The sequence below is a fragment of the Myotis myotis genome, unplaced genomic scaffold, assembly GCF_014108235.1.
Source record: "Myotis myotis isolate mMyoMyo1 unplaced genomic scaffold, mMyoMyo1.p scaffold_m19_p_19, whole genome shotgun sequence".
NCBI lineage: Eukaryota > Metazoa > Chordata > Mammalia > Chiroptera > Vespertilionidae > Myotis > Myotis myotis.
Window position 1 is genome coordinate 31,629,589 of NW_023416323.1, and position 26,488 is coordinate 31,656,076.

At 46.1% G+C, this 26,488-nt stretch overlaps 2 protein-coding genes across 4 annotated transcripts in view; one reads left to right on the plus strand and one right to left on the minus strand.

Moving 5' to 3' along the window:
• CMTM4 (CKLF like MARVEL transmembrane domain containing 4) overlaps positions 1 to 18,427 on the plus strand; it is a 39,847-nt gene extending 21,420 nt beyond the window's left edge. The window contains exons 1-4 of one of the 3 annotated variants that reach the window (XM_036345166.1): positions 12,372 to 13,344; positions 13,519 to 13,695; positions 16,799 to 16,897; positions 18,197 to 18,427. In XM_036345166.1, the coding sequence (XP_036201059.1) occupies positions 13,183 to 13,344; positions 13,519 to 13,695; positions 16,799 to 16,897; positions 18,197 to 18,361 (603 nt within the window). In that variant the 5' untranslated portion in view covers positions 12,372 to 13,182 and the 3' untranslated portion in view covers positions 18,362 to 18,427. Of the gene's footprint in view, positions 1 to 12,371; positions 13,345 to 13,518; positions 13,696 to 16,798; positions 16,898 to 18,196 lie in introns of those variants that run through there. The other 2 variants (XM_036345165.1, XM_036345167.1) reach the window with 2 other exon arrangements.
• LOC118674021 (dihydrolipoyllysine-residue succinyltransferase component of 2-oxoglutarate dehydrogenase complex, mitochondrial-like) lies at positions 556 to 2,003 on the minus strand. Its single transcript, XM_036345164.1, has one exon. The coding sequence runs from the start codon at positions 1,983 to 1,985 to the stop codon at positions 639 to 641; it is 1,347 nt and encodes a 448-aa protein (XP_036201057.1). The 5' UTR covers positions 1,986 to 2,003; the 3' UTR covers positions 556 to 638.
• Positions 18,428 to 26,488: the final 8,061 nt, after the last annotated feature.

Sequence of the window (26,488 nt, forward strand, 5' to 3'; positions counted from 1 at the left end):
CTCCACACAGGTGGAATCAAGTGAGAATGTGCACAGCCAGGGCAGAGGCTGCTCCGAGCGTGGGAGGCACAACCCTCCCAGGCAGCTCTGGAGAACATACTTTCAAAAGATTGAAACTTGATCTCTCTCTCTCTCTCTCTCTCTCTCTCTCTCTCTCTCTCTCTCTCTCTCTCCCCCTCCCTCCCTCCCTCCTTCCCTCCCCCTCCCTCCCCCCTCCCCCTCTCCCCCTCTCCCCCAATAAAAAAGAAAAAAAAAAGATTGAAACTTAATACCATGGTCCCCAGTGGTTTCCCTATCGTGTACTGGCACGGGGGAGAAGCAAAATTATCTCGGCAGAGGGTTAATGAAGAAAGGCAGGGATATTAATGAGCATCTGTGAAGGCTCTCTCTTTCTCTCCCTCAAGCCTAAGGAAATAAGATATTCGAGTGTTGAGAGGGGTACAGAGAGAGAGAGAGAGAGCTGGTAGGAACACCAAGAAAGACCTGCGACTGCTGGTTATATAGTGCCCTGGCTTCCTTGCTTGAGGCCAACAGCATGTGCCTGCCTGTCGCCAGGCGAACCCGGGACCCACATGGGGCAGAGAGAAGACTGGTTTTCAGTTCCTGCGTGGTCAATGTGTTGGGTGTGTGACTTCCTCCTAAAGGTCCATTAGGAGGATTCTGGGATCCTCTACCGCTGCCTTGATTTTTCGGAGGAAAGTCACAGCCTCTCTGCCGTCGATTAGCCAGTGATCATAGGTCAGTGCCACGCACATCATGGGCCGCACCTCCCCCTTGCCTCCCACAGCCACTGGCCTATCAAAGATGGCGTGCATGCCTAGGATGGCAGACTGAGGGGGGTTGATAATGGGTGTTCCAAAGAGGGAGCCGAAAACACCTCCATTGCTAATGGTGAAAGTACCACCATCCATATCTTCAATGGCCCGTTCATTCTTCCAGGCCTTCTCTCCCAGTTCAAAGATGGCTCGCTCAATATCTGCATAATTCATTGTTTCCATGTTCCTGATGACGGGAACCACCAGGCCCCGTGGGGTGGCCACCGCAACACTGATGTCAATATAATCCCTATATACCACCTCTTTGGTTGTATCGTCAATCACTGCATTTACAACAGGCTGTTCCTGCAAGGCAAAGGCTGAGGCCTTCACAAATGCCGACATGAAGCCCAGTTTGAGGTTATGTTTCTTCAGAAAAGCATCTTTGTGCTGGGCCCTCATATCCTGGATGTTACTCATGTCAATCTCATTGAAAGTCGTCAGCATTGCACATGTATTCTGGGCCTCCTTCAGACGCTGAGCAATGCGTAGCCGCATCCTGTTCATTTTCTCCTGATGTTCTGTACGCAGACCTTTACCAGCTCTTGGCTCAGCTACTGGAGCAGCAGTGGGTTTTACCGCAGACACTGGTTTGCTAGCAGAGGGTTGTGAGGGCGAGGGCACTGGTGGCATCTGAGTGGGTATGGATGCTGCAGGGGAAGGAGGAACTGCCGATGGGGCTTCAGCAGCAGGGGCTTCAGCTGGCTTGGCCTTAGCAGGAGCAGCGCCAGTTTTCCTGAATGTGAAAAGAGGAGTGCCTCCGTCTACTTTTCCCCCATCAGGTACCAAAAGAGCTTCTATAACACCGTTTGCTGGTGATGGAACCTGCAAGAATTTCTTGTCAGTTTCAATCTCACAAACCACTTCATCTTCTGCAACTGTGTCTCCAACAGCTTTCTTCCACCTGACATCCCCTTCTGTGACAGATTCCGCAAATGCTGGGGTTTTTACTGTGATCACATCATCCTTGCACACAGCTGTAGTTCTGAAGAAGCGAACGCTGAAGACACTACTATTGTTAATGGTGATCGTCCTCCTGACAGGGTAACCTGGTCCCTGACATAAGGAGACCCCGGGCAGGGAGCGTCTCCCAAGAGGGCAGCTCCCCTTCTGGAAGGCGGAGAGCGAGCGGCTGAAGGCCTGGGACATGCAACGGGACCGGGACAGCATCGCGGCGGAGCGGAGGGCGGGCGGACACTGGATCCCCCTCCTCCTCTTTTGCTAGGCAAATATCTTTACTCCTGCATGAGGGTGCAATGCACCAGCAACAAGGCAGGCAAGCACAAAGAACGGGAAGTCCGTTCTCCTTTTTATCCCTGATGAGTTACTGCACTGTACCCTCTCATGATTTCTTTTAAGAATTATAGTTTTGTGTTTTATTTTTGGATCTATGACCCCTTAGAGTTAATCTTTATACAAGGTGAAAACTTTAGGTTAAGTTTCATATATTTGCCTATTCATGTGTAGTTGTCCCAATGCTATTTCTTGAAAAGACTACCCTTTCTCCATTAATTTGCCTTTTTACCTTTGGTGAATTCTGAAATTTTAGCATTTCATTTAGAGCAGGTCGACTGACTGTGAATTCTCCTAATATCCTTTTATTGAGAAATGTCTTTATTTCACATTTATTACTGAAGGTTAGTTTTGCTAGATATAGAGTTCTGGGTTGACAGTTTGTTTCTCAGCACTTTAAAAATGTTATTCCACTTTCTGGCCTCCATGATTTCTGATATTAAATCAGCATCATTCAAATCATTGTTATGTATAATGCATAACTTTTATGTTTGCTTTTAGGACTTTTTCTTTGTTAGTTTCCATGGTTTGATTATGATGCATCTGGACATAGATTTCTTTGAGTTTTTTCTGTTTGGGGTTTGCTGATCTTCTTGAATCCTAAATTTATGTCTTTTGCCAAATATGGGAAGTTATCTGTTATTACTTTTTCAAATACTTTTTTTTTTATGTTGCATGCTCTTTTCCCTCTACTTTTGGGATTCCAATCACAAACAATAGACCTTTTTGTGCCTGAGTCTAAGCTGGGGAATTTTGGAGAGAAAAAAAAAGGGAACTGACTTCTGGTTCAGTGGTACTTTGAATTCTGATTCCCCTGATCTGTCTACTGTTTATTATCTGTCTGCTGTTTATTTCTCAGAGTCATGTAATAGTTGCTTCATACATTGTTTCCAAATTTATAGCAGCATTTAGTGGAATGGACTGGGTGGGTTGTACTTAACTGGGATTACAAAATTGTGATATTTGGAAGCTTTCTAATTTGTTTTTATTGTCTGCAGCAAATAAGCTGTTAGCTTGCAGGCTGCTGGGGCCCTGGTCTGCTTAGGCTGAGTTGTTTTTGTTTTGAAAGTAAGGGTATATTTAAAATATTATTCTGGATATTGCTGGCATGTGCAGGGAATCATAAAAATATTTATTTTAACAAGGTTTGGATTTAATAACTTAATGAACAGACTTCTGCCTACATATGTGAAAGTGTAGTGTCCTACATAAGGAAAGGTTTGTGACCACTCAGTTCAACCCCTACCACCAAAATTTAAGTCTTTTACCTCAGTCTTTACTGACAAACCTTTAAGTTCAGCATGACTGATGTCACCTAAAGCCTGTTGACTGCCCTCCTCTATTCTGTATTTCTGTTGCTGAACCTTTGTACCTTAAATGTTTGCCAGTTTGAATCAATTCATGGCATCAGCCTGACTTTGTATACTATTGGGATAATTTTGAAGCTTCTCTTACATAGTAACAATTCCAAGTCTCTTATCCACAAATATGGCAAATGATAAGCCAGCCCAAATAATTGCTGGAAACTTATGTGGGCAGGGGCCATCCCAAAGGTCCTTCACCTGAACCCGTGTTCTAGGCTGACATGAAACATTAATGATCACCGTTTGGGTAGTGTTCAGTTACCTATGGGTATGGTTTAATGGTCATTTATTAGATGCCTGTTCCTTCCCCATTGGTTGGTCAGTCACTGACCAGCTCTTTTACCGAGTGCCTATTGTTGGGGGAGGGGATGGAGCAGGAAACTAGATAAACGTGATTCCTGAGACAGGTGCCACGTGGCAGTACACCTGGGAATACGGCGTGTATGGGGGCACTTCCTCACGCAGCTCAGCTTGCAGGAGAGGCTAAAGCCACAGAGAGAAGGAGACTATGGGCAGCTTGTGTGAAGTGCGTGGAAGAAATGGGGGTGAAGCCTAGAGGGAGAAAGGCTAATGGTGGAGGCTTCCCAGAAGAGGTTGCTTTAATCTTTTCATCTGCTTGTTTTAAAATTACTTTTAAAAGAAATCACACAAGTAATACTACTTTATTTTTGAGGAAAAATTAGAAAAGACTGGTAAGTTAAAAGAAGAAAACAAATTTCCTGGAATCTTATTAATCAGAGGTGAGTATCGTTCGTTCACAGTGTGCATAACACTTTTGTTTGTGTGTGTGTTTATTAACATGTGTACATATGGGTGTGTATACATACACACGATACAAGTGAATAGTTGTATAGCAACTATTTTATGTATGCCTTTATCAATTGACTTTACAGCATTTTCTTTTTTCTTTTAAATTTACATAGAGTGAATTTTACTTTTTATAGTGTGCATTTCTGTGAGTTTTGACAAATATGTAGAGTCATGTGTCTACCACCACAGTCAGATAGTTCCACCAATCCTCAAAATGTCTCATTCTACCCTTTTTTGTCAACCCCTCTCTCTACTGCTACTCAAACCCTGGCAATTAGTGATTTTGTTTCCATCTCTATCATTTTGCCTTTTCCAGAATGTCACATAAATAGAATCACAAAGTATGTAGTCTTTTAAGTCTGGCTTTTTTTTTTCCACTTAGCATGATGCATTTGAGATATTCTTCCATGTTGCTGTGTGTCCCCCTGGAACACCTGCATCAGTAGCTTAACAGCCATTGGTGATCATGGCTTAGATCAGTGGTTCTCATTGGAGGTGGGAGGAGATTTTGCCCCCGCAGCTACCCCCTCCTTCCGCCCCCCCTGCAGGGGAAAGCCGAGACATTTTTGGTTGCTATCACAGGAGCTGAGTCAAGTACTGGTACTTAGTGGGTAGAGGCCAGGGATGCTGCTGAACATCATAGGATGAGCCCTTTCTGGGAGATACTTATAAACCATGTAAATCAGCCCTAACCGGGTTGGCTCAGTGGATAGAGCATCAGCCTGCGGACTCAAGGGTCCAAGGTTCGATTCCGGTCAAGGGCATGTACCTTGGTTGCGGGCACATTCCTGGTGGGGATTGTGCAGGAGGCAGCTGATCTGTGTTTCTAACTCTATCCCTCTCCCTTCCTCTCTGTAAAAATCAATAAAATATATTAAAAAAAAAACAACTATGTAAATCAGTTGTAGTCCTGACTCACCCTCAGTAGTCCTTGCTAACGCCCTTGCCTTCTGATATGCTTATCGGAATGTCCTGTCCCAGACCTGGAATCTGTCATTTCTCCTAGAAGTTCTTGTTCCTTTGAGTGGGAAATAATATTTAGAAATCTCAGCCTGGGCACTAGAGATGGGAGTCTGGATCAGAGGAATCTGTGTGTGTGCTAAGAAAGCAGCATGACAAAGCCCTGGGGAGCAGTGAGGAGAGGCAAGGTAGGAAGGGAGCAATGGAGGTCAAGGGTGGGTGAAGGGCTGATCAGCAGTGCCCAGTGTTGTAAAGGGTTCAGGGACTGGGTTTGAACCCCAACTCTGCTACTAATGAGACTTTGTAATCTTGGATTGGTTACTTAACATCTTTCCCTCATTTTTGTCGTCAATAGGATGGTGATTAAAAACCATGTGCTTCTTGGGGTGATAAAAATGTTCATAATGGTGATGGCTGCATAACTTTGAATATACTAAAAACTACTGAATTATACACTTTAAGTGGGTGAATTTTACGGTGTGTGAATTATATCTCAATTAAAAACAAGCAAACCAACTATGTTTCTCACAGGATGGAATGGCAGTTTAATGGCTGTGGCAGTGCCTAGCACAGCATTTGACCCACAGTAGGACTTGGCAGATGTTGAATTTCTTAGGAGGACCAGAGGGTCACATTGTAGGGGCCACAGTTTTTACTGTCTCTAGAGCTGGGGACACCATTTACAAGGACTATGCTGAATTTGTGTAGGAAGGTACCTGAATCCGCAAGTCTTTGACTCTGTGGCAAGGCTCTGGGGGTCCCAGGTTTGGCCACTTAAGGAGGCTCTTCTCCTGGCCCCCCCTCAGTTGGATGATGTGGAGGTGCTAGGGGCTGTTAGGGTTCACAGGTCTCATGGCTGAGCTGGTTTTTCCAGGTGGGTCTCCTCCTGGCCTCTTAGAATTTATGGTTCGTTATTTTAGCCTAAATTAATCTTTAGAACAAAGCTACTCTTGGTCTTGCTTCTCACTCAATGAGAAAAGCGGTGCTCTTTCCCATCCTGTTAAGGTGGTTGTCAGAGCTGTTAGGGTGGGGAAGTGCCCAAGAATTAAAGCAGAGAGGAAGGGAAGCGGGAAGGGTTTGCTTTTGGATCATGCGGGGATGTGATGCTGCTCTCTGGGATTCTGCTTTACGCATGAAGCCAGGACGGGGGACAGAAAACGCGAGTGCCAGCAGCAGTTAAACATCTTCAGACGTGTATGTTTGAAGCAGCTTGTGTCCTGTGTCCTCCTCATGTGCTTCATTAGTAATGTAAACGGTCTGAAATGTAGCTTCTTGGGCAGGGTGGCATTTGCAGTAAAATCTTGTGGGTATTCTTTTGGCAAGAAAGATGCTGACCGTCCTGTGGTTTTCTGAAATCATGTGCAATTATATCATCAAACCACATAATAAGATTTTCTGGACTTTATTTTAAAAACAAGAAAATATTTTGCACTTCACTGGGTCACGCTGTCTGTGTGCTCTGGGTAGTTGGCTGTCCAAGCCTATTTTAATTTGTCCGAGACCGATCTGCTCTGGTGAGCCATTGTTGACAAGTTATCCCTGGGTTTAATCTGTGTGCACTCGTGCTCGCTGCTCTGTACGTGTAATAATTTATGTTAAAGGTGAGAGTCTTGCCAAAAATGAAATTGAAATACAGTCTCCTAAGTTCAGCTCTTATGTATGGCTGTAGGATTCCAAACCAGCAAAGTTATTTACACAGCAGAACCCAGCCTGAAAAATGTGTCAGGAGTACTAGTTGAGTAGGTCTTGTGGCGTGAGCCAAACTCAGACCGAACCAAGCCCACAGCTTCCTGGAGCCGCCAGCAAGAGTCCTCGCCCTCGGCCCTCAAATGAAACAAAGCCTCAGGGTTTGAAGGAAGCACAGCTTGGGGTGTGGCTGGTTGGACTGGTGACAGACCTGCCACTGCCCCGGTCCTCTCAGCCACCTCTTTTCCTCTGACCCCCCTGAGCCCTTGGCGGCCTCCCCCTTTTGTCCTCATGTCTCTCTTTTTTCTCAACAAGGAACTTCCTTGCCGGTGCCCCCAGCTCCTTTGCCTAACGAATCCTGCTGCCCAGTGAGTGCTCCCTGCCAGCGGGGCGGCCCTAGCACCCCGGGCATCCCTGCCCTTCCCGAGCAGGCGGTTTTCTTTCCTTTCTCTGCATCTCGCACATCCATAGCCTGGACACTGTTTGTTTAGCTGCAGAAAAACAATGGAACCAAAGAGCAAATGCAGAGACATTGATCGCAGGTTAAATAATTTATACCTGCACTTAGCGCTTTCGATTCGGAACCAAATAATATTTGCTTATTGTTTATTGTCTCGGGGAGAGGAGGGTGATATTTTAAATCGACCTTCCTCATGGGATGGCCTCCCTTGTGGGGAGCAACTCTGGGATGGTTTTTCTTAGAACAATGCAGTAGCAGTTAGACCCTTTGAGGTGGGTAATCACATTGTGTGCTTTGTCAGGGGCCCTCGTGGCACTGGCTCCCTGAGTCCTAGCTTGTGTTCCTTGAGAGAAATCATGTAGTGATGCTTTTTCCTTTAGGCAAGCGTGTGGGGAAGGAGCAGACCCTGGGTCAGTTACATGTTAGTCCTCTGGTGTAGGAGAACGAGGTGTGGGAGGAACTGCCCTCTCTGGGTTCTCTCTTCTGCACATCATGAGGTCTTTCAGCAAAAGCAGCAACTTAACAACTTGCCTGTTGGGTCTTTGTGGCTCAATAGAAGCCATGTCTCATCTTTCAAATATTTTTTCCCCCAGTGTTGGTGGGAAGAGAGACACTTGAATTTTGATAATGCTAGAGTTGATTAGGACTTGATTTGATACTGAAGGTACTTTGGATCCTGCTGTGTGTGTGTGTGTGTGTGTGTGTGTGTGTGTGTGTGTGTGTGTGTTCATCACTTAATTAACAAGGTCCTCAGGGTCCTCATAGTTGCTACCCTGCTGGGTAAATGAGCTTCTGTTTTTCACTCTGTGCATTTAATTGTGCATGACCTGAGTCCTGACAGTACTGACCGGCACATGGCTTTTTTTGTTTCCCAAACTGTTTTTCCCCCCAACACCGTGTTGTGGTGTTAACAGGTGTGCTGAGGGAAAAGAAAAATTTCTATGTTCAGTAACATAATCTACACATCCAATAAAGGCAAACAGGTTATGTACTGTGAGGCTTTTTCGAACTGTTCATTTGCTGATGTGCCCCAAGGCCAGGGATATAGTTAGGATTTTGTCTAACCTTCGAAGAGGTCTTCATGGGTATTAGGGACATGGGCTATGGTCCTTCCCATTACATTAGTGAGAGTAAGCATGGCTTTTTTATCATGTGCCCGCCTTGAGGCTGTTCTGTGCCCATTTCCTGCCCTTCCAGTGTAGTGGCGGCCAGGAAATAGGATTGTGCGCTATCAGGGAGGCTTTAGGGATGATGAATTCTTCTGATAAAGGGACCTACATGGACTTGCAGGGTGACTTTCATTTTCCATTAAAGTTTTTGTCATTTAAAAATATTCTTTAATGGTTTCAAAGCAAATAAGAATTGATTCTTAGAGTGCACTAACATTTAATTCATAATAAACCTGGATGTTTCAAAAGTGTTTATACATGTGATATTTAACTTTTAAAATAAAAATACACATTTATTGTAGAAATTTTGAAAAATTAAAGAGGCCTGCATTTTTTTAAAAATATATTTTATTGATTTTTTTTTTTTTTACAGAGAGGAAGGGAGAGGGATAGAGAGTTAGAAACATCTATGAGAGAGAAACATCGATAGGTTGCCTCCTGCACGCCCCCTACTGGGGATGTGCCCACAACCAAGGCACATGCCCATGACCGGAATCGAACCTGGGACCCTTCAGTCCGCAGGCCAACGCTCTACCCACTGAGCCAAACCGGTTAGGGCGAGGCCTGTATTTTTAAAAAGTCTATTTACAATCCTAACCACATAGATGTATATTGAAATTCCAATTGTTTTGTTTGTTTGTTTTAAAAGAGTTTAAGTAACATAGTCAATGTCTTTACCCTGACAATCTGGTAAGAGTTTGTCTGTAAAACCATTTCAATCCGGTGTCTTTAAGAGTGAGGGGGATGGTAACATATTCATCCTGTAAATTTGTAGTTTTGTATTAGATATCAGGGCATGTGCAAATTAACATTATGCCTTTCTAGTCACATGAACTGGATTATGCTTAGTAACAAACTTGAAATCTCAAGGTTGAACACAAGGGACGTTTCCTTTTACTCATGTTACACAGTCTCCCAGGTTGTGGTAAGCAGGCTGCCCATCAGCCTCACACAGAGCCACCCACCCCCGCCTGGAACATTGCTGGCTGCTGGGGCGGTGTGTGTGTGTGTGTGTGTGTGTGTGTGTGTGTGTGTGTGTGTGTGTGTGTTGAAACTGTTCATGGTTCCTAAAGGCTGCTGCCAGAAGTAACAGATGTCTCATCCACTCACCTTTCGTTGCCTAAACTCGGAAGTAGATCAGGTTTAGAGGGGCTTGAGACACAGATGATTTGGAGGCCCACTTTAAGGATGAAGATACAAAATTAAAGATATAAAGCTAGGTACAATAGTGCATATTTAGAATGAGAAACACATTAAGTTACAAATTTAAAAAGTGTTCCCTTCTGTTTTTGCCTCCACTAAGATGGATCATTTTTGGACTTTAGTATGGTCACTTAATTCTGAAAAGTATACAAAGTTAATCTGAAATGTACTAGTAGATGTATGTCTGAACAATTCAGATACAATACCACTGCATTGTATCACGCATCATCATTTTATGATCAATATGCTCTTATACTACGTACATCGACGTTCTGATGAATATGTGTAGGAGGTCGTTGCTGGAACATTCGTTTCTTCAGGCTGTTTCAATGCGTTGGAGAATTTTAACGCCATTTGCTTTGGGATTGTCGGACCTTGTCAGTTCAAGATTTGTCAGGTATGTCAGGATGTGAACTGACACATTGGGAGGCATGAACTGTAATCTCCTACACGTATGTACTCGCTCTTTGTAGTATTGCCACAGGTTTCTGCCCTACAGACCCTGGAATTCTAATAAACTTTATTTTATGTGATTCCCAACAAAAAGGGAGACAATGTTGAGTGTGTTTATAACTGTATTACTGCATTATTGAATATATTCCTGATAGGGCACAACTTCCATTTAGATACCGATGAAACCACAATTGTCCACTTATAGTATCTCGCATTTGATGATCTGAAGAATTCTCCACAGATTAGCTTCTGGCTCCATATGTTCCAAACCCTGTTTCTCCTTCACCACCGACATACTTCTGTGGCATTGTAGGACCCACTTATCCTGTGAATTTTAGGGCCTGTTTCTTCATTATGATGTCAGATCAAAGCATATCTGGAAGCCATTCTGACAGTGGGAAAGCTGTAGTAACCATATACATGAAAGTGAAAGCGAAACCCCAATTTAACGTATCCCTCACTCAACTTTTAATTTGCTGAATCCCCAAAATGCTTATTCTGTTCCATCACCACCTGGCAAAAGGAGTGGAGATAGTCAAGAAGTTGAGTGGTGAGTGCTGAGTTCAGAAGTTCTGCAGCTTCATTCATCATCTCGCGGATAAATCTGTCTTGGGAAAATCTCATAGCTCAAATCTCCAACCCCACTGTGTGCCTGCCACTATGTATTAGAAAATTTTTAAATGTTTTATAGTAACTTAATCAGCCAACCCCCACCCCTCCCTTCCTACTTTTTGATGCTGCCAATCATACTTAGCTGCAATTGTGGAAATCTGACAGCTTTTTAATATCAATTTATTTGTCAGCTATTTTTTATATGCTTTTTAATTGATTTTTTTAGAGAGAGAGAGGAAGAGAGAGGGAGCGAGAGAGAGAGAAAGGGGGAGAGAGAGAGAGAGAGAGAGAGAGAGAGAGAGAGAGAGAGAGAGAGGAGAGAGAAAGAGAGAAAGAAACATTGATTGGCTGCCTCCTGCAGCCCCCTACTGGGGTGTTAGTCCGCAATCCGGGCATGTGCCCTGACCAGAATCAAACCAGCAACCTCCTGGTGCATGGGATGATGCTCAGCCAACTGAGCCAGGGCTTAATTTTTAAAAACCTCTCCTTTAGAATATGAGCTAAGGAGCAGGGAATTCTATGTTTTGTTCACTGCTATATTGAATGGACTGTTAGATTTGCATATTCTTGAAACCATTTTTATTTTAATATTTAAGAATGTAGGTGTTACCTTCCCACACAAATATGGTTGAAGTTAGCATACCAGAAACATTTGTAACTCATCAGTATAGTGTGTTATTTCTTGCCCAAGATTGCTAGATCCAATTACAGGGGTAAAAAAAGTTTAGGAGTTTTCCTTATATGAACTATTTCTTTGTAAATTGCCTGCAAGTCAGGCATGTAATTCAGGTGGAGAATTAAAGTCTATGGTTCTGTAGATAATAAGGAACCATTAGGAAAAGCACAAAGTGTGTGCTTAAACACCCATATCTTTAATGTGCTGATTATAATAGAAATGTGAAAATACCACATATTGTTAGAAAAAGATGTCTTTTTCTGTGAAAGTATTGGCAGTGGAAAAAGCAGAGCTACCCTTCCTTTTCTGTAGGGATGCTAACAAGTACTCCAGGAATTGTTTTATGGGTTTTTAGTGGCTCCATGAGCCCCCATTTGTTGGCTGTGTGCAAATTATTTTGCTTAGTATCTTGGGAGTAGAGAGAGATCGACAGGCTGTATCCTTAAAAAGCTCAGGAGGCATAATCCTATATAATAAAAGGCTAATATGCAAATCGACTAAACGGCAAAATGACCAGTCGCTATGATGCACACTGACCACTAGAGGGCAGATGCTCAACACAGGAGCTGTCCCCAGGTGGTCAGTGCACTCCCACAAGGGGAGCTCTGCTCAACCAGAGGCCGGGCTCACGGCTGGTGAGTGCAGTGGCAGTGGCGGGAACCTCTCCTGCCTCTGGCAGTGCTAAGGATATCTGACTGCCGGCTTAGGCCTTCTCCCTAAGCTGTCAGTCAGACATCCCCCAAGGGCTCCCAGACTGCGAGAGGGCGCAGGCTGTGCTGAGAGAGACACCCTCCCCCCCCATGTGCACGAATTTCATGCACTGGGCCTCTAGTGGTAAGCATAAGAAAGGTAGAATTCAATCACAGAGGAGCAAGCTTTCCCGAGAGAGGGTGGAATCAGATATTGTCTGGCAATGAGAGACACAGTCAGGGAAGGCACGGGGAGGAGGTGGCATTGAGTAGAGCATTGAAAGGTATGAGTGGGTCTACAGCAGGTGGAGAAGGGCCCCAGAGCAGCATGTGCTTCCCATGCTTGAATCATCTGAGGATCTTGTAGAAAATGCAGATTTTGACTCTTTTGGTCAAGGAAGGGGGAAGTAGAGGTTTTGCATTTCTAACAAGCTCCCTGGTGAGGCTGATGTCTCTGGCTCGAAGGACAGATCTGGAACCACCGAGCTGCCTCCCTGTACATCCTTGACCTTTGAGGTGAGGTCTAGACTGGAAACTGGTGTAGGCTTGACATAAGGTAGGTTGTGAAGTGCTTGGTTAAAGAGGTGAAGTAGAGGCCAGGAGCTCATTCCGATCTGGTTTTAGGTGTGAGAACTCCATGCCTTTCTTTGATCACAGGGCCATTAACTCAGCCTTTGTGTGGGCTTCCTCCTTTTCCTGAATTCTTCCTTTCAAAGTTCACTGGTAATTTCCAGTGATATCTATTTGACTTTATGATGGTCTCCAATCTCTTGGGACATATTGCTAAAATGTAACTTTGATCCTTCAGAAAGAAATTGATTCTATTATTGGTATATTTAACAATGATTTTTATCAACTGCCAGTCTATCTTTTTGTGATCCAGTCCAATGATAAACTTTTAAAAACCATAGCTCATGAATTAACTAAATGGACCTCCTTTTTAGAGTAGAGACTATAAATTAGAAACGTGTGTAGACAGTGTCCACTTACTCATGGCAGAGATAGAACTACTAGTAAAAAAAAAATCACAGAGACATTCCTTTCTGCTTCTTCGCAAGGGCTACACCGTAACAGACTGGATTCAGTGTACTGTGGTGGGGCTTAGCTGTCCACACGAGGAATTTGATAACGGCTCTATACCTTCACATCCTCATGTAAGAATTGAACCAGGTCGTACTCCTGACAGTGATAACTGCCGTCCCCAGAGGGAACCTCTGTGGCTGCATATGGTGGTGGTGGTGGGTTTTATTTAAATGTGGCAGGCACCTGTGTCCCTGGATGTGTACTAAACCTACAGACACATGATATGTTTCCAATTTTCTTCCTAGATCTTGGCCCTGATTGCGTTCATCTGCATAGAGACCATCATGGAATGCTCCCCGTGTGAAGGCCTCTACTTTTTTGAGTTTGTGAGCTGCAGTGCGTTTGTGGTGACCGGAGTCTTGCTGATTCTGTTCAGTCTCAACCTTCACATGAGGATCCCCCAGATCAACTGGAACCTGACGGTGAGTACAGTCACCGCCCTCCGACTGTGAAAGGATCGGCTGCTGCTTGGCTCCAGGGAGAGTGGGAACCGCTCCATGTCGTGTTTGGTTCCAGTTCATTGCGGTACTGAAATATTCCACTGTCATTCAGCTGTGAAATGTTACATTTCTTTCCTGAGTTGAATAAAACTACAACTTAAATGGAATCTTCACTAATGGCAGAAACATCATAACAATTGTTTTGACCTCTTTGAAGATATCATTTCAATTTTATGATCTTTTGAGATTAGTGATGTTGATATGTGTACAGAATATGGGAAAGAGAAAATAGAATTAATGCATTTTTGCATATATTTTATACCGGACCCAAAAGCCATTTATAAAAGAATTGATTCGGGAAGAATTGACTATGAATGAAATGGCAATAACTTGCAAAGCCTAAGGATATTATCAAATTCAAAGCAACTGGGAGGACTGGAAGGAAGGGTTAGTGTTTGATCAGTCTTGACTGGAAATGTGTCTTCTTTTCCCTGTGGTTTGGGTTCCTAACCCTGTTTGACAGCCTTGCCCTCCAGTCAGCATGGGAAGCTCCTGGCTGGTCACTCCCAGGCCCCTTTTCCTGGACGTGTGCTACTTGTCTTTACTGTGCTGAACGAGGGGAACTTAATAGCACTTGGTTTTCTTGGTATTTCTCTGCAAGTGAGCATGTGCGGGAGCTCAGAGGGAATCGTTCAGGGAAACACAGGAAAGCAGTCAGCTGCCTTAGCCTCTGGGCCTGTGGGAGGAAGACCCCGTGGGCCCACAGCTTCTAAGAGGGCAGCAGAGGAGGGGAGGGCGCTGAGACCAGCTGCCTCAGGAGAGCGCCTCTCTCTTGGCTGGTGCAGCACCATGGAAGTGTGGCCCCTGTGAGGGAGCTGGGGAGGAGGCCGGAGCTGGTCACCTTGCCTCGCAGGGCCACTCCCAGGTGATCCTGTGGGGTGCCCAGAGGAGAGGGTCTTCCGACAGGAGGCTCTCTGTGTTGCTCAGACTCTTGTAGGAGGAAAAATAAGAGCAGAGCTGAACCAGGAAAGTTGATGTCAGTTGAAGACTCGGTTTTGCCTCAGCATTGGACACTGAGAAAAATGTGATTTAAATTTAAACTCTATGCCGAAACCGGTTTGGCTCGGTGGATCGAGCGTCGGCCTGCAGACTGAAGGGTCCCAGGTTCGATTCCGGTCAAGGGCATGTACCTGGGTTGCGGGCACATCCCCAGTGGGAGATGTGCGGGAGGCAGCTGATCGATGTTTCTCTCTCATCGATGTTTCTGGCTCTCTATCTCTCTCCCTTCCTCTCTGTAAAAAATCAATAAAATATATTTAAAAAAAAAAATAAAATAAAAAATAAATTTAAACTCTAAAACCTCAAGATAGTGGAGGCATTTTGTCTGAGTTTGTATGACAGGTTTTAATGTCTCAACTATTTTTTTAAAATATATTTTATTGATTTTTTACAGAGAGGAAGGGAGAGAGATAGAGAGTTAGAAACATCGATGAGAGAGAAACATCGATCAGCTGCCTCCCGCACATCTCCCACTGGGGATGTGCCCGCAACCCAGGTACATGCCCCTGACCGGAATCGAACCTGGGACCTTTCAGTCCGCAGGCCGACGCTCTATCCACTGAGCCAAACCGGTTTCGGCTCTCAACTATTTTTAAGATAAAGTTTGTGTTATCCACAGGAAAATGCTTACAGAGTTGTGATCTAAATTGATAGCGTAGTAAACAGATAGCAGAGAGAGCCTCGTAAACCTCCCCGCAAAAGGGCAAGCTCTGTGGGTTTTATAATTGTTGTTTTGTTTTAGATGTTAGTTTTTATTGTGTAGGCCTCTGATGTTATAAATATTAGCTTGTTCAAATTTGTTTTGAACACTGTACAAATCAAACCTATTTGTGGGCCAGATATAGCCAATAGGCCTGGAGTTAGCACCCTCTAGACCAGATCCCCTTGATCTGTTATTGGAGTTACTTGGGCTCACACCTGTACTTACTAGTGTGTTACTGGAGGAGGGACTCGAAAACATGTGTATGTGAGGGTGACCTTCCTTTGCTTCTGTTAGCATAGGAGGGCTGCAGCCGTGGTGTTTCAGGGGCCAAACAGGAAACATGGAGTGGCTGGTTATGAGACTGCAGGGAGTGGGGACAGCTGTGGCAAACTGGAAAACATGCATCTTATAGAGTACACAGCCCATTGAAAGTATTTTATTTTATTATTGTTATTATTTAATATATATCTTTATTGATTTCAGAGAGGAAGGGAGAAAGAGAGAGAGCAAGAAACATCAGTGATGAGAGTGAATCATTGACTGGCTGCCTCCTGCATGGCCCCTACTAGGGATCAAGCTTGCAACCTGGGCATGTGCCCTTGACCGGAATCGAACCTGGGACCCTTCAGTCCTCAGGCGGATGCTCTATCCACTAAGCCAAACCAGCCAGGGCCCATTAAAAGCATTTTTTAAAAATTTAGTACCAATGTTTACTAATATCCCCCCTCCCCACCCCCTAATCCACATCTGAGGGCATGCCTGGATGTGCCCCTAGCATAAGTGGAACAACACACAGTAAGAGCCTTGGTTTTATTTCGTGGCCAAGGAGCTCAAGCAGCAGTACTCCGGTTTTAAGCTTTTTAAACTGTGCAAGTGATAAGTGGTTGTTATAGAAAAACTGGATGATACAGATATTAAAATAGAATAAATAAAACCATGTGATCACGCAAGAGAAATGAAAACATGTCTTCAGAAAAGCTTCCACATGCCAGGATGATTTGAATGAGTTTTTAAAAGACAACAATAGAACTCTAAGTGGTCATTAGTGTGCATGTCCTCGATAGGTTAGCAGGTTGGGTTTCTGTAATAAGTCATTGAGAAATGGTGACGTGGGTTTTGCTGTGGAGGTTTATCCAGTAGCATCAGACACTGTTACGGTGTTTGCCTTCCTTTGTACAACCAACACCCCCGGGCCATTGAGGCGAAACTATGGAGCCAGCACAGAGGCTGGGTGTTGTGCTTGTTTTGAAAGTTCTTCAATGGCTTTCAGGGCAAAGCATGAGATGCTTCTTTTCAAGTGATTTTATTTATCTTTTTCTTTAGGATTTGGTCAACACTGGACTCAGCACTTTCTTTTTCTTTATTGCTTCCATTGTACTGGCTGCTTTAAACCACAAAGCCGGAGCAGAAATTGCTGCCGTGGTAGGTGAACCCAGGTGGTTAAAACACGGGCTGATTTGTGTACTTCTTGTGACTTGCTCTCCTCTGTCCCCTAATATGTGTCCTACTCATTGTCCTTTAGCTTTTTCTTTGCTAATGAAATTGTTATTGGGCCAATGGAGGTCCCAGTCCCTTCAGTGCTATGGTTCTCAAAGTGTGGTTCGCGGAACAGCAGCCTCAGCATCACCCAGAAACTTGTTAGAAATGCCATTCTCAGGCTCCCCCAGAGCTGCTGAATCAGAAATGTGTTTTAACCTGCCTCCAGCTGATTCAGGGGCACACTCAGGTTTGAGAGCCACTGCTCTAGTCTTTCCACCGGGACCCTGGATGTCTGCCTGTTAGTGGTGTTGCTTTTTCAAGCCTTACTGGCCGGTGTGGCGGTCTTAGTAGTCAGATGACATTTTTGCTCTTCAGGGTAGAGTGCCCTGGGGGATGGGGTGGGAACCAAACTGTCTCTGTGCTCTGCATTTCTGTATTGTTCTGTATTTCCAGAGAATATGTAGCGTTTTTTGTAATGGGGGGGATTAAAAGGTTCCTGAAAAATATTAAGTGCGCTGCTCTCCCAGGTGTCACTCAGTAGATTCATCAGTTGTTATTACTAAGCCAAACCTGCTGCTTCTCACCCTGGAGCTGCCCAGGTGACAGGCAGCTGGAGAGCAGGTGGGGGTTCGAGGGCTGTGCTTTGGAATGTCAGGCCTTATGGCTTGAGTTGTTACTATATTTGAGCCCCTGATTTTTTGTGTGCATGGAATTTTGTCTACATGTATTTTCTCATCTGGGACCAGTGACCATGAAGGTGCTGTAAAAGAGTCATTAAAATTTTTTTAATTGATTTTAAATATGTTTTTATTGGTTTCAGAGAGAGGAAGGGAGAGGGAGAGATAGAAACATTAATGATGAGAGAGAATCATCCGGTCAGCTACCTCCTACATACCCTCTACTGGGGATGGAGCCTGCAACCCAGGCATGCACCCTAACTGGGAATCGAACCATGACCTCCTGGTTCATAGGTTGATGCTCAACCACTGAGCCACACCGGCTGGGCAAAAGGCATTTTTGTAATAAAAAAGATCCAAAATACTTTGTGTGAAACCTTAGGCTGTCTTCAGGTCAGGGAGGACTTCTGTGGGTCACATGACTATAGATTTGGCCACGGTCTGACAGCTAAACATTCAGCGGGGCCAGGTGTTGGGGGCATAGCTGTAAGCCGCTCAGGGTCCTGCCCAGACACCTCATAGACTGCTGATGTGTCTGAGGACTCTCCATGCCTGTTTCTCGTAGATATTTGGCTTCTTGGCAACAGCGGTGTATGCGGTGAACACATTCCTGGCCGTGCAGAAATGGAGAGTCAGCATCCACCAGCAGAGCGCCAATGACTACATCCGAGCCCGCACCGAGTCCCGGGACGTGGATGGGCGCCCCGAGATCCAGCGCCTGGACACATGAGGGCCCAGCAGGGTCCTCCCTCATCCTCGTGCCCGTCCTTTCAATCAAGTTTTCTTTCCCTCGTCACGACAGATTCTCATGTGTTTAAGCTGAATTTTGTCCTCTTTGGTAAAGTTCATTTTGGGAAAGGTCCCCCGCCCCCCCAGAGTGGCCCTGTTAGCAGGTATGTGAGGCCGAGAGCCCCTGCACCCTGCTGTGTAGACAGAAGTGGTGGGAGAGACCTACGGGTTCTCCAGCGTTTGGTGGCCGTGGGAGCAGCCGGCCTCCCTGGCTGCCATGTCCACTTTAGGTCTTCACCGGCCCTGAGCACAGGCTTCCTCCCCATCTGACTGAGCCACCCTGTCATATGCATTTGTGACAAGTCAAGACTTTGGATTAAATGGGGGCCGCCACGAGGGGGGAAGTCAAGGAAGGAAGGTACAAGGTTGGAACAGTCCGTCAGCAGTGATTCCTGGGCAGTCCCCATAGTGCGCTCCATCAGCGTTAGTCTTGCTGCCAGGATCCCCCCTACTGCCTGTCTTCCATGCCCCGGGCGTTGAGACAGCCAGCAAGGCCCGGCAGCCACGTGTGGCACTGAGGGTTGCAGTGATGGGTGTGCTGGTGGAGCTCTGGGCTGGGGCTGGACTTTCTGGGGATGGGCAAAGCTGGTGTCCCCTTGGGACAGCTCACAGGACTGTTGACATGCACTTCCCACCTGCTGAGAAAACACTCAATTCTTGCTCAAATGAATCACCTCCCTGAATCCCAGATTCTCCTCCAGGAATATGGGGACCATCTTGTTTTTCGCTCTCCTGACTACCCTTAATGCTTTGAGGCTGCGTTGCAGATTTCCTATCATTTTACCTCCGCAGGTAAAATTCAGGAAAGAAACACAGTCCATCCCGCCAGCCAGACACTTGCCCGTTTGGACCGCAGGTGGGGACACACCCCTCTGTTTTAGATACGTGCTCACTTCAATGACCTGAGAAGAGTTCTACAGTGATTCTGTGTAGACTTGTCTAGGATTCGAAAATACTTGAATTTGCACCATGACATCCTTCCATTGATATTTGAGAAGCACGAACGAATTGAAGCTTTTCAGGGTCCTAACTATGAACATCCATCTTGGAGGTTGTTGGGAAGAAATCTAGGTCTGTCAGATTTTTGAACTGATTCTTGATAAAGTGAAGATTATTGTGGTGAAGGAGTTAAATGAGCCCCTATGATGCTGTAGTGTAGTTGTCTTTTTCTTCCTGTTGGAGATTAATTGTATCTTTTATGGGAAAATTGTTTTGTCAGGTTTTCACTCTGAGCTGTTTTTAATGTTTACAAACCTCACTCTAGCTCTAATGTTTTGTGATTAGCTCTCACCAAGGAAAAAACAGTTACTGCTGGTGGGAAAGTGGGAAGATCTCGCAGTAACTCGGAGAACCCCCAGGAGCTTGTGCTAGCGAGCGATCCCAGCCTTGGCAGCGTTCTGTGTGATGAGAGAGAGAACAGGGGTATGTCTTTGGGGGTGGCGGGAGGAGAGCGTGCGTGGGAAAGCGTTGTGGTGTGTGGCATTGCATTCGTCATAAAGAGCAGCGTTGGGGGATTGATCGGGTGGCTGGGGATGCCTAGGAAATGGTACTGTGCTGTCTCTGAGGGGGCGGGGTTAGGGGTTAGCTCCCTGAACTGAACACTCGGTACAGTCTGAGTTCTGCTGCAGTTCCTGCCATGGGCACCGGCCCAGGTCACATGTGCAAGCCCCTTGTCTGCTTCAGGGGCCATGGCTGCGGGTGCAGACCCAGCTGGTCTGGGGGTAACTCACCTCCCTCTGCTTCCCCAGAGGGCAGCCAGGCCTGGTCACAGCGGGGTGTGCTGCCCAGAGGGTCTGATGGAGCCCTCTCTCCGTGGCTGTCCTGGGGCAGTACAGGTCACGCTTCACAAACTTTGAACCTATTCTATATAGTGATTTTTTGAGGAGATTCTAACATCTGGATTTTATCTGTTCATTTTATGTATTTATTTTGCATTTTTGAGTGTGTATGCCTAATCAAAATTGGGCTTATCTCACTCTGCGAGTTCCATTTAAAAAGGGGGTCACAAAGACTCGGCCTGGCATTAAATGGGGCCCACTTGGAAGGACCACCCTGTACTTTATCAGAAATCTCCTGCTGGGAATCATGTTACTTGGCCTCAATAAAAAGCCGCCTTTGAAGTGAGATTGAAGAAAAGAATACCATTCAGGCAGGATTGCTGCCCAAGTTTTCCCAAGTCACTTGCATGGGACCAGTTTACCGTCCGGGGTAAGGAGCCTCCTGGCCTCCTGGGCTGTGCTGTCGGCTGCGAGAAACCGATCTGCAGCCACGGACACTGTGACGGCTGACGATGAGGAAGAGTGATGACACCGAGCGACTTAGGAGTTAGTGTGCATCTCAGTGCTAGAATCTTCGGAATAATTTATGTCCCTGTAACTATTTAATATCCTTTGTGCCATGAGGCGCTCCCACGGAGTTTGTAAATATATGTCTTTCTATTTAATGAGCTCTCTAGCTGGTGTGATGCACCGCCATCCATCTCGTCACCTGAGGCAGTGTGGCGGTGAGAAGGTGTGAAGGGCATGTGCTTGTCCAGGTGAATGTAAAGACACCCGCGTTCTTCTTACGTTGCCTCTGCCCAAACAAGACCATCTAGATTTCGGGGGGCCTGTGGCACTTCTTTTTTTGGCAAGTTAAAGGAAGCGTGTTTTTGCATTTAATAGTTCCAATGTGGGTCACTGTCAGTTTGTTTTGGGGTATTTTCAGACTGAGGCAATCTTAGTGTTTCTCAATTTTCTGGTGGGATGATAATGGCTTTCATGGTCTGTGCCAAACCTGAAGAGAGCTGCAGTTGCTTTGTGCATTTGAATTTGTTCCTAGCAACTGTATGGTTGAAACCCTCAAGCATTTGGTGGTTTTAGATGGATGCAAACACTGACGTCTTCAGAGAAAGTTTACCTTGGCTCGGATTTGGTGGATGTGGTATTTTTTCTCTCTGATTCTCCTTTACCTTCCCTTTATACTGAATGAAGGCCTGAAAGGAAATACCTTCTCCCTTTCATACAGAGATTGCAATCATGAAAGCGCAAAGGCACTTGGCCCCATATAAAGCTGGGGAAGGACCAAGGCATTTATAGGTTAAAATCTCATAAGAACCCGGCATGCATGGCTCAGTGGTTGAGCATCAGCCTATGAACTAGGAGGCCTCGGGTTCGATTCCCGGTCAGGGTACGTGCCTGGGTTTCGGGCTCAGTCCCCAGTGTAGGGGCTGTGCAGAAGGCAGCCAGTCAATGATTCTCTCTCATCGTTGATGTTTCTATCTCTCTCTCCCTCTCCCTTTCTCTCTGAAATCAATAAAAATATATTTGAGAGATTACCTCTGCCTAGAGAAAGGCAAGAATGTAGTAGCCTGCCCAGTCCCAATATTTATCCATGTCTTCCTTGGCAACCTGAACTGAAGGGCCGGCATCAGCAGAGCCCAGCCTGGCCACAGGGAAGCCAGTGAGGGCCCGGCATGGCTCTGAGGGCTTGGCTTGGGGAGGTGGACAACACTCATGGCCCTTTGGGTACCATTACTGTCCCCTGGTAGGAACGCTTAAGCCCCTGGGTGGCTATGGAGTGTATCTGACCTCCACCCTGTGCTGGAAGGCTTCTGATGAGAGCTTTGTGACTCAGTTGAAACATTCCTACTCTTTTCTTGTTTCATTTCTTACCTGAGGATATGTTTTCCATTGCTTTTAGAGAGGGGGAGGTGAGAGAGAAACATCGATGTGAGAGAAACATCCATACACACCCCAACCGGGGATAGAACCCGCAACCTGGTGTGTGCCCTGACCGGGAATTGAACCCACCCAACCTTCAGTGTACGGCACATCACTCCAACCAATTGAGCCACACCAGCCAGGGCATTCCTGCCTTTTTAAAGCAGGCAGCTTCATCTACCTTCTTGAAGGTTTCTTTAATTCAGACTTGGGGTTAAGCCATAGCTGGTCTCGGAGGAGAGGAAGCAGTCTTCTGTCTGCATATGTCTGTGAATTCTTGCCTGCAATGAGTGCGCCTTGAGTGTCCTCCCCCCACCCTCACCCCCACTTGTGTCCTGTGTGTGGCCCAGCCTCATCCTTCCTTACAGACACCCGCGCCGATTGGGAAGGACCCTCTCCATGTGTTTAAGGGGCGGGCCGGGGTCTAACGTCCGGCTGAGCGAGATTTTCTGTGGGTGGTTCTTAGAATCCATCCTAACGGGTGAGTAGGGTGTGGAGACACACGTGGCTAACAGTGACTCTGGGAGGCAGTGGCAGCTTATGTGGTTCCACGGGGGCCATCCCTGTTCACAACAAAGCAGCAGGAAGTCGCTGTGCAGTGGCCTGGTTCTCATTTTCTCCATATCTCATTTATAGGAAAATGACGGCATTGAACAGGTAGTAAAAGGCACAGACACTCTCTAGGGTGAGGGCTGCCGCCGATTGATTCTCGCAAGCAAATGAGGTCTCCAGCCACTTTTTTATTTTTCAGCGAAGTTTGCAGAACCCAGGGCTCTCTCTTCCCCACGTCTTGCTTGTTTTATCAGCACCCACTTTTAGGACCAGAAGGGTGAGAGGCTGGTGAGGTGGGAGCTGGGGCAGGTCTGAGAGGTGAGGGGAGGGGGCCCCTTGGGCCAGGCTCTGTCTGCTGTGGGGCTGTTGATAACACTAGACTGGTGACCGACCCAAGAAGTCTTGAAAAGATGGACTTGCTTAGCTACCTTCCTCTCCCCTTGTCTTTGGGAAAGCGAGGCCTTGTGCTCTGGAATCAGCTTGAGAGCCAGAGCTGGACGTAGGGCCCATGTGCCTTGGCGCCTGGAGGGGCTCTGCGTGGTGTTTGGGAACTCGCAGGTCTGGCAGGGTGACTTGGATTCTGGTTTCGGTGCCACCTTAGAGCAGACTCAGACCGAACACTGCCTTGTAAGCTTCCCAGCTCTTTACAAAACCATGTGTTTCTTCTCTTATCAGATAGTGCTGAAATCATAAGGACGGTCTGGTTGAGAAGGTAATCTGAAATATTTGGACCTTTACATTTCTTTCATTTCGAAACTGTCTCTGAAAGAAAATACCCTCACATTCTGTTAGATCTAGAACTGTATTCTGAAAGCAAATGTTCTGTTTGACTTGTTCTCACACCAGTGAATGGCACTTATCCCCTCCTGGCCTGAAACAGAGCAGTGGGCCCGATAGATTTTCCCTTTTTTGGTCTAGTCTATATTCTTACTCCATTTAGATATAATTTCTCAACCTGGGTGATTTTTTTTTTCTAGTTTATCTTATTCCATAGGCATAAGAGTAAAGAAAAGTTACCCACAAGCCCACTAAGTTTGAATGAATCAATGGCAGTTTGCCTAGAATAAAGTTTATATTATGGATCCTTGATTAGTCTATCTTTTTCATAGGGTTAGTTTGTTGTCTACTTTTTGTTGTTATTAATCCTCAGTTGAGGATATTTTTTCCCCCCATTGATTTTTAGAGAGAGTGGAAGGGAGGGGGAGAGACACAGAGAGAGAAACATCGATGTAAGAGAGACACATCGATTGGTTGCCCCCTGCACGTGCCTGACCAGGGCCAGGGATTGAGCCTGCAACCGAGGTATGTGCCCTTGACAGGAATCAAACCTGAGACCCTTCTGTCTGCAGGCCGATGCTCTATCCACTGAGCAAAATTGTCTACATTTTTGATGCCAAGAGTTTAGTTCAGACACCCTGGAGTGGTTTGGGCTGCATTACACACACAGGCTGGGGGCCTTCATTAAGGGTTAATAGCCTGGGCTCTAATGAGCTGTCAGCACTTGTATGGTTCTCCGCTAGCGGAGGAAATTGTCTCAGATGACCTTTGCTGGTGGGATTAGTGTGAGGCCCAAAGCTTCTTTTCCTACGTGTGCCTCGGAGGAGAGAAGGTGTGACATAGTTGATTCCATAATAATCTGAAACCCAGTAGGAAGCACCTCCTTTTATTAGAAAAGCCACTGAAGGGAAGGCCAGGCGGTGAGGCCTGTGTGGGGACCTGGTGCCCATGCCAGGCAGGGCCAGGTCTCGCTGGGGCTGCCTCCCTCTGTGGGCCATTTTGCTTCCCTGCCTGTTCCAGAATCGATTTGCGAGTTTCAAGATTCTGTTCCCATCTCTGCAGAAGTGAGGCAGGCGAATGTTCGGTGTTTGAAGGGAGAACTGGCTGGCCCACGGGCTGGGGAAGGCTGACTCTGAGGACAGGATGCCTGGAAGGCCCCCCAAGCTGGCCCAGCCCCTCAGAGGGGCCACCTGCTTCCAACTCTTTCACCCCATAAACCCACTTAAAAATGAGTCTTCAGATCCTGTCTCAGAATGAAATGGCGTGTGCAGATAAAGCCAGTGCTTTTCATAACCTGATTTTTGATGCGGTTTCCTCTAAGAGAACGCTAGGGATCGAAACTATTTGTATATGTTGCAATTTGTAGGGGTTCAGGAACCCATGGCAAAAACACTTAACTAATTTATTACAGGTATGACTGGTTCCCCCCCCCTCCCCCCCAGGCAGGCAATTCTGTCTTTGTATATTTTAAGACAAATAATAATCACTTCACCTTGGTGCCTTCCGTGTGTCGGTCACGTAAACACTTGTTAATCATGGAATTGAAAGAAAGATGTACATTTAGTTAAACCAGATAACACTATTTTTGTAGCATGATTTTAGATTGTGTCCTTTTAATGTTGCTTTCAGCAGTGCTGGTTTTGCAGTTGGCCATTTTCCCCGTAAACTTACTATGTTTTTAAAAAGACAAAAACCACCCCTGGTTGTTCCTAGCTCCCCTCTGCTGCTCCGTCCCCCACGTCTTGTTTCTGCTTATTTAAACAGTCTGAGAGTAAGAGTATATTTCTGTGAAATAATTCTTAATCAGTATATCTGCATTGGGCATTTTTTAAACCCCTTGTTCAGTCGAGGGAGCCACTGCTCACCCCGGTGAGAGGAACGCGGTTCCACTGGAAAAGAACAGAACAGCATCCTTGGTGCTCTGACTTCCCTTCTCTGGGGCTAAGCCCGTGAAAGGCCCGTTGTCCGGGGCTAGTGAACCAGAGGGTGTTTGCCGGCCTGGCTTTGCTGCTTGCATCTGCGGGACCCCCCACCCCCTCTCGCTGGTCCCGGGCTCACCTTCCACTGGATCTGATTGGTTGGTGGACCTGGGTAGGCTGGAGGCCCTGTGGGGTTTGGGGCCTGAACAAAACAGATTCCCTGCTCTGAGGAGCTTGATGACATCACTACAGGATCACACTCTAGATGCCCCCTCCTGCTTCCCCACCCCCGCAGGACACGAAAAATCTTGAGGAAACTAGCTGAGCCGTTTCAACATGAAGGAATGGATTTACTGAAACAAAACTGTAGCTTTTTTGTCCTTTCTGAAGGGCCAGAATATGTAATTTTTTTCTAACAAAGGAAGTCAAGTCAGATGGCTAGTAACTCTAGGTGATCACTCATTGGTACTTGGCCCAGGGGTACTTTGGGGTAGTCATGTTAATTTAATAACCATTACACTTTCCTTCATAAATGCCTATTTCCTTTAACAGTTTAGACACAGCTGGGGGGTGTTCTGAGGTGATCCCATGTGGTAAACTTTGGTTTATGCTGTTGGCTGGTCAGAGCTCCCACCCTGGCTTCTCAAACGGACACGGGTGCCCATGGTGCCCTGGGGTGGGCACCCCCGCTCTGACCGGCTCTGGGGCTGGACTCTGCCCACTTGGAGTGGTTTTGGGCCCCAAAGCCTTGGCTCCTGTTGGTTTGTCCCAACAGCAGACAAAGCCTCACATTGCCCTCAGTCCCCCCTTTTTCTTTTGAAGGACCAATTTTTCATGGTACTTGTCCTGATTGTTTTCATGGTGTTCAAATCTGTATTTTTGTATGTAGAGGGAAATAATTTTCTCAACACTAACCGCTAATATTGTATTAAATTGTCATGAAGGAGTTCTTGTTTAATAAATGGACATGTAAAAATGGTCTGGTCCCTTTCCCTGCTCTGACTTACCTCCCACCCCTTCAAAGGCTGGGGATCTACTTCCTGCAACGGGCCTGTTAGGTGGAGGTTGAACACAACCAGCATCCACCGGACGAGGCCCCCGTGGGACAGGTGTTGACAG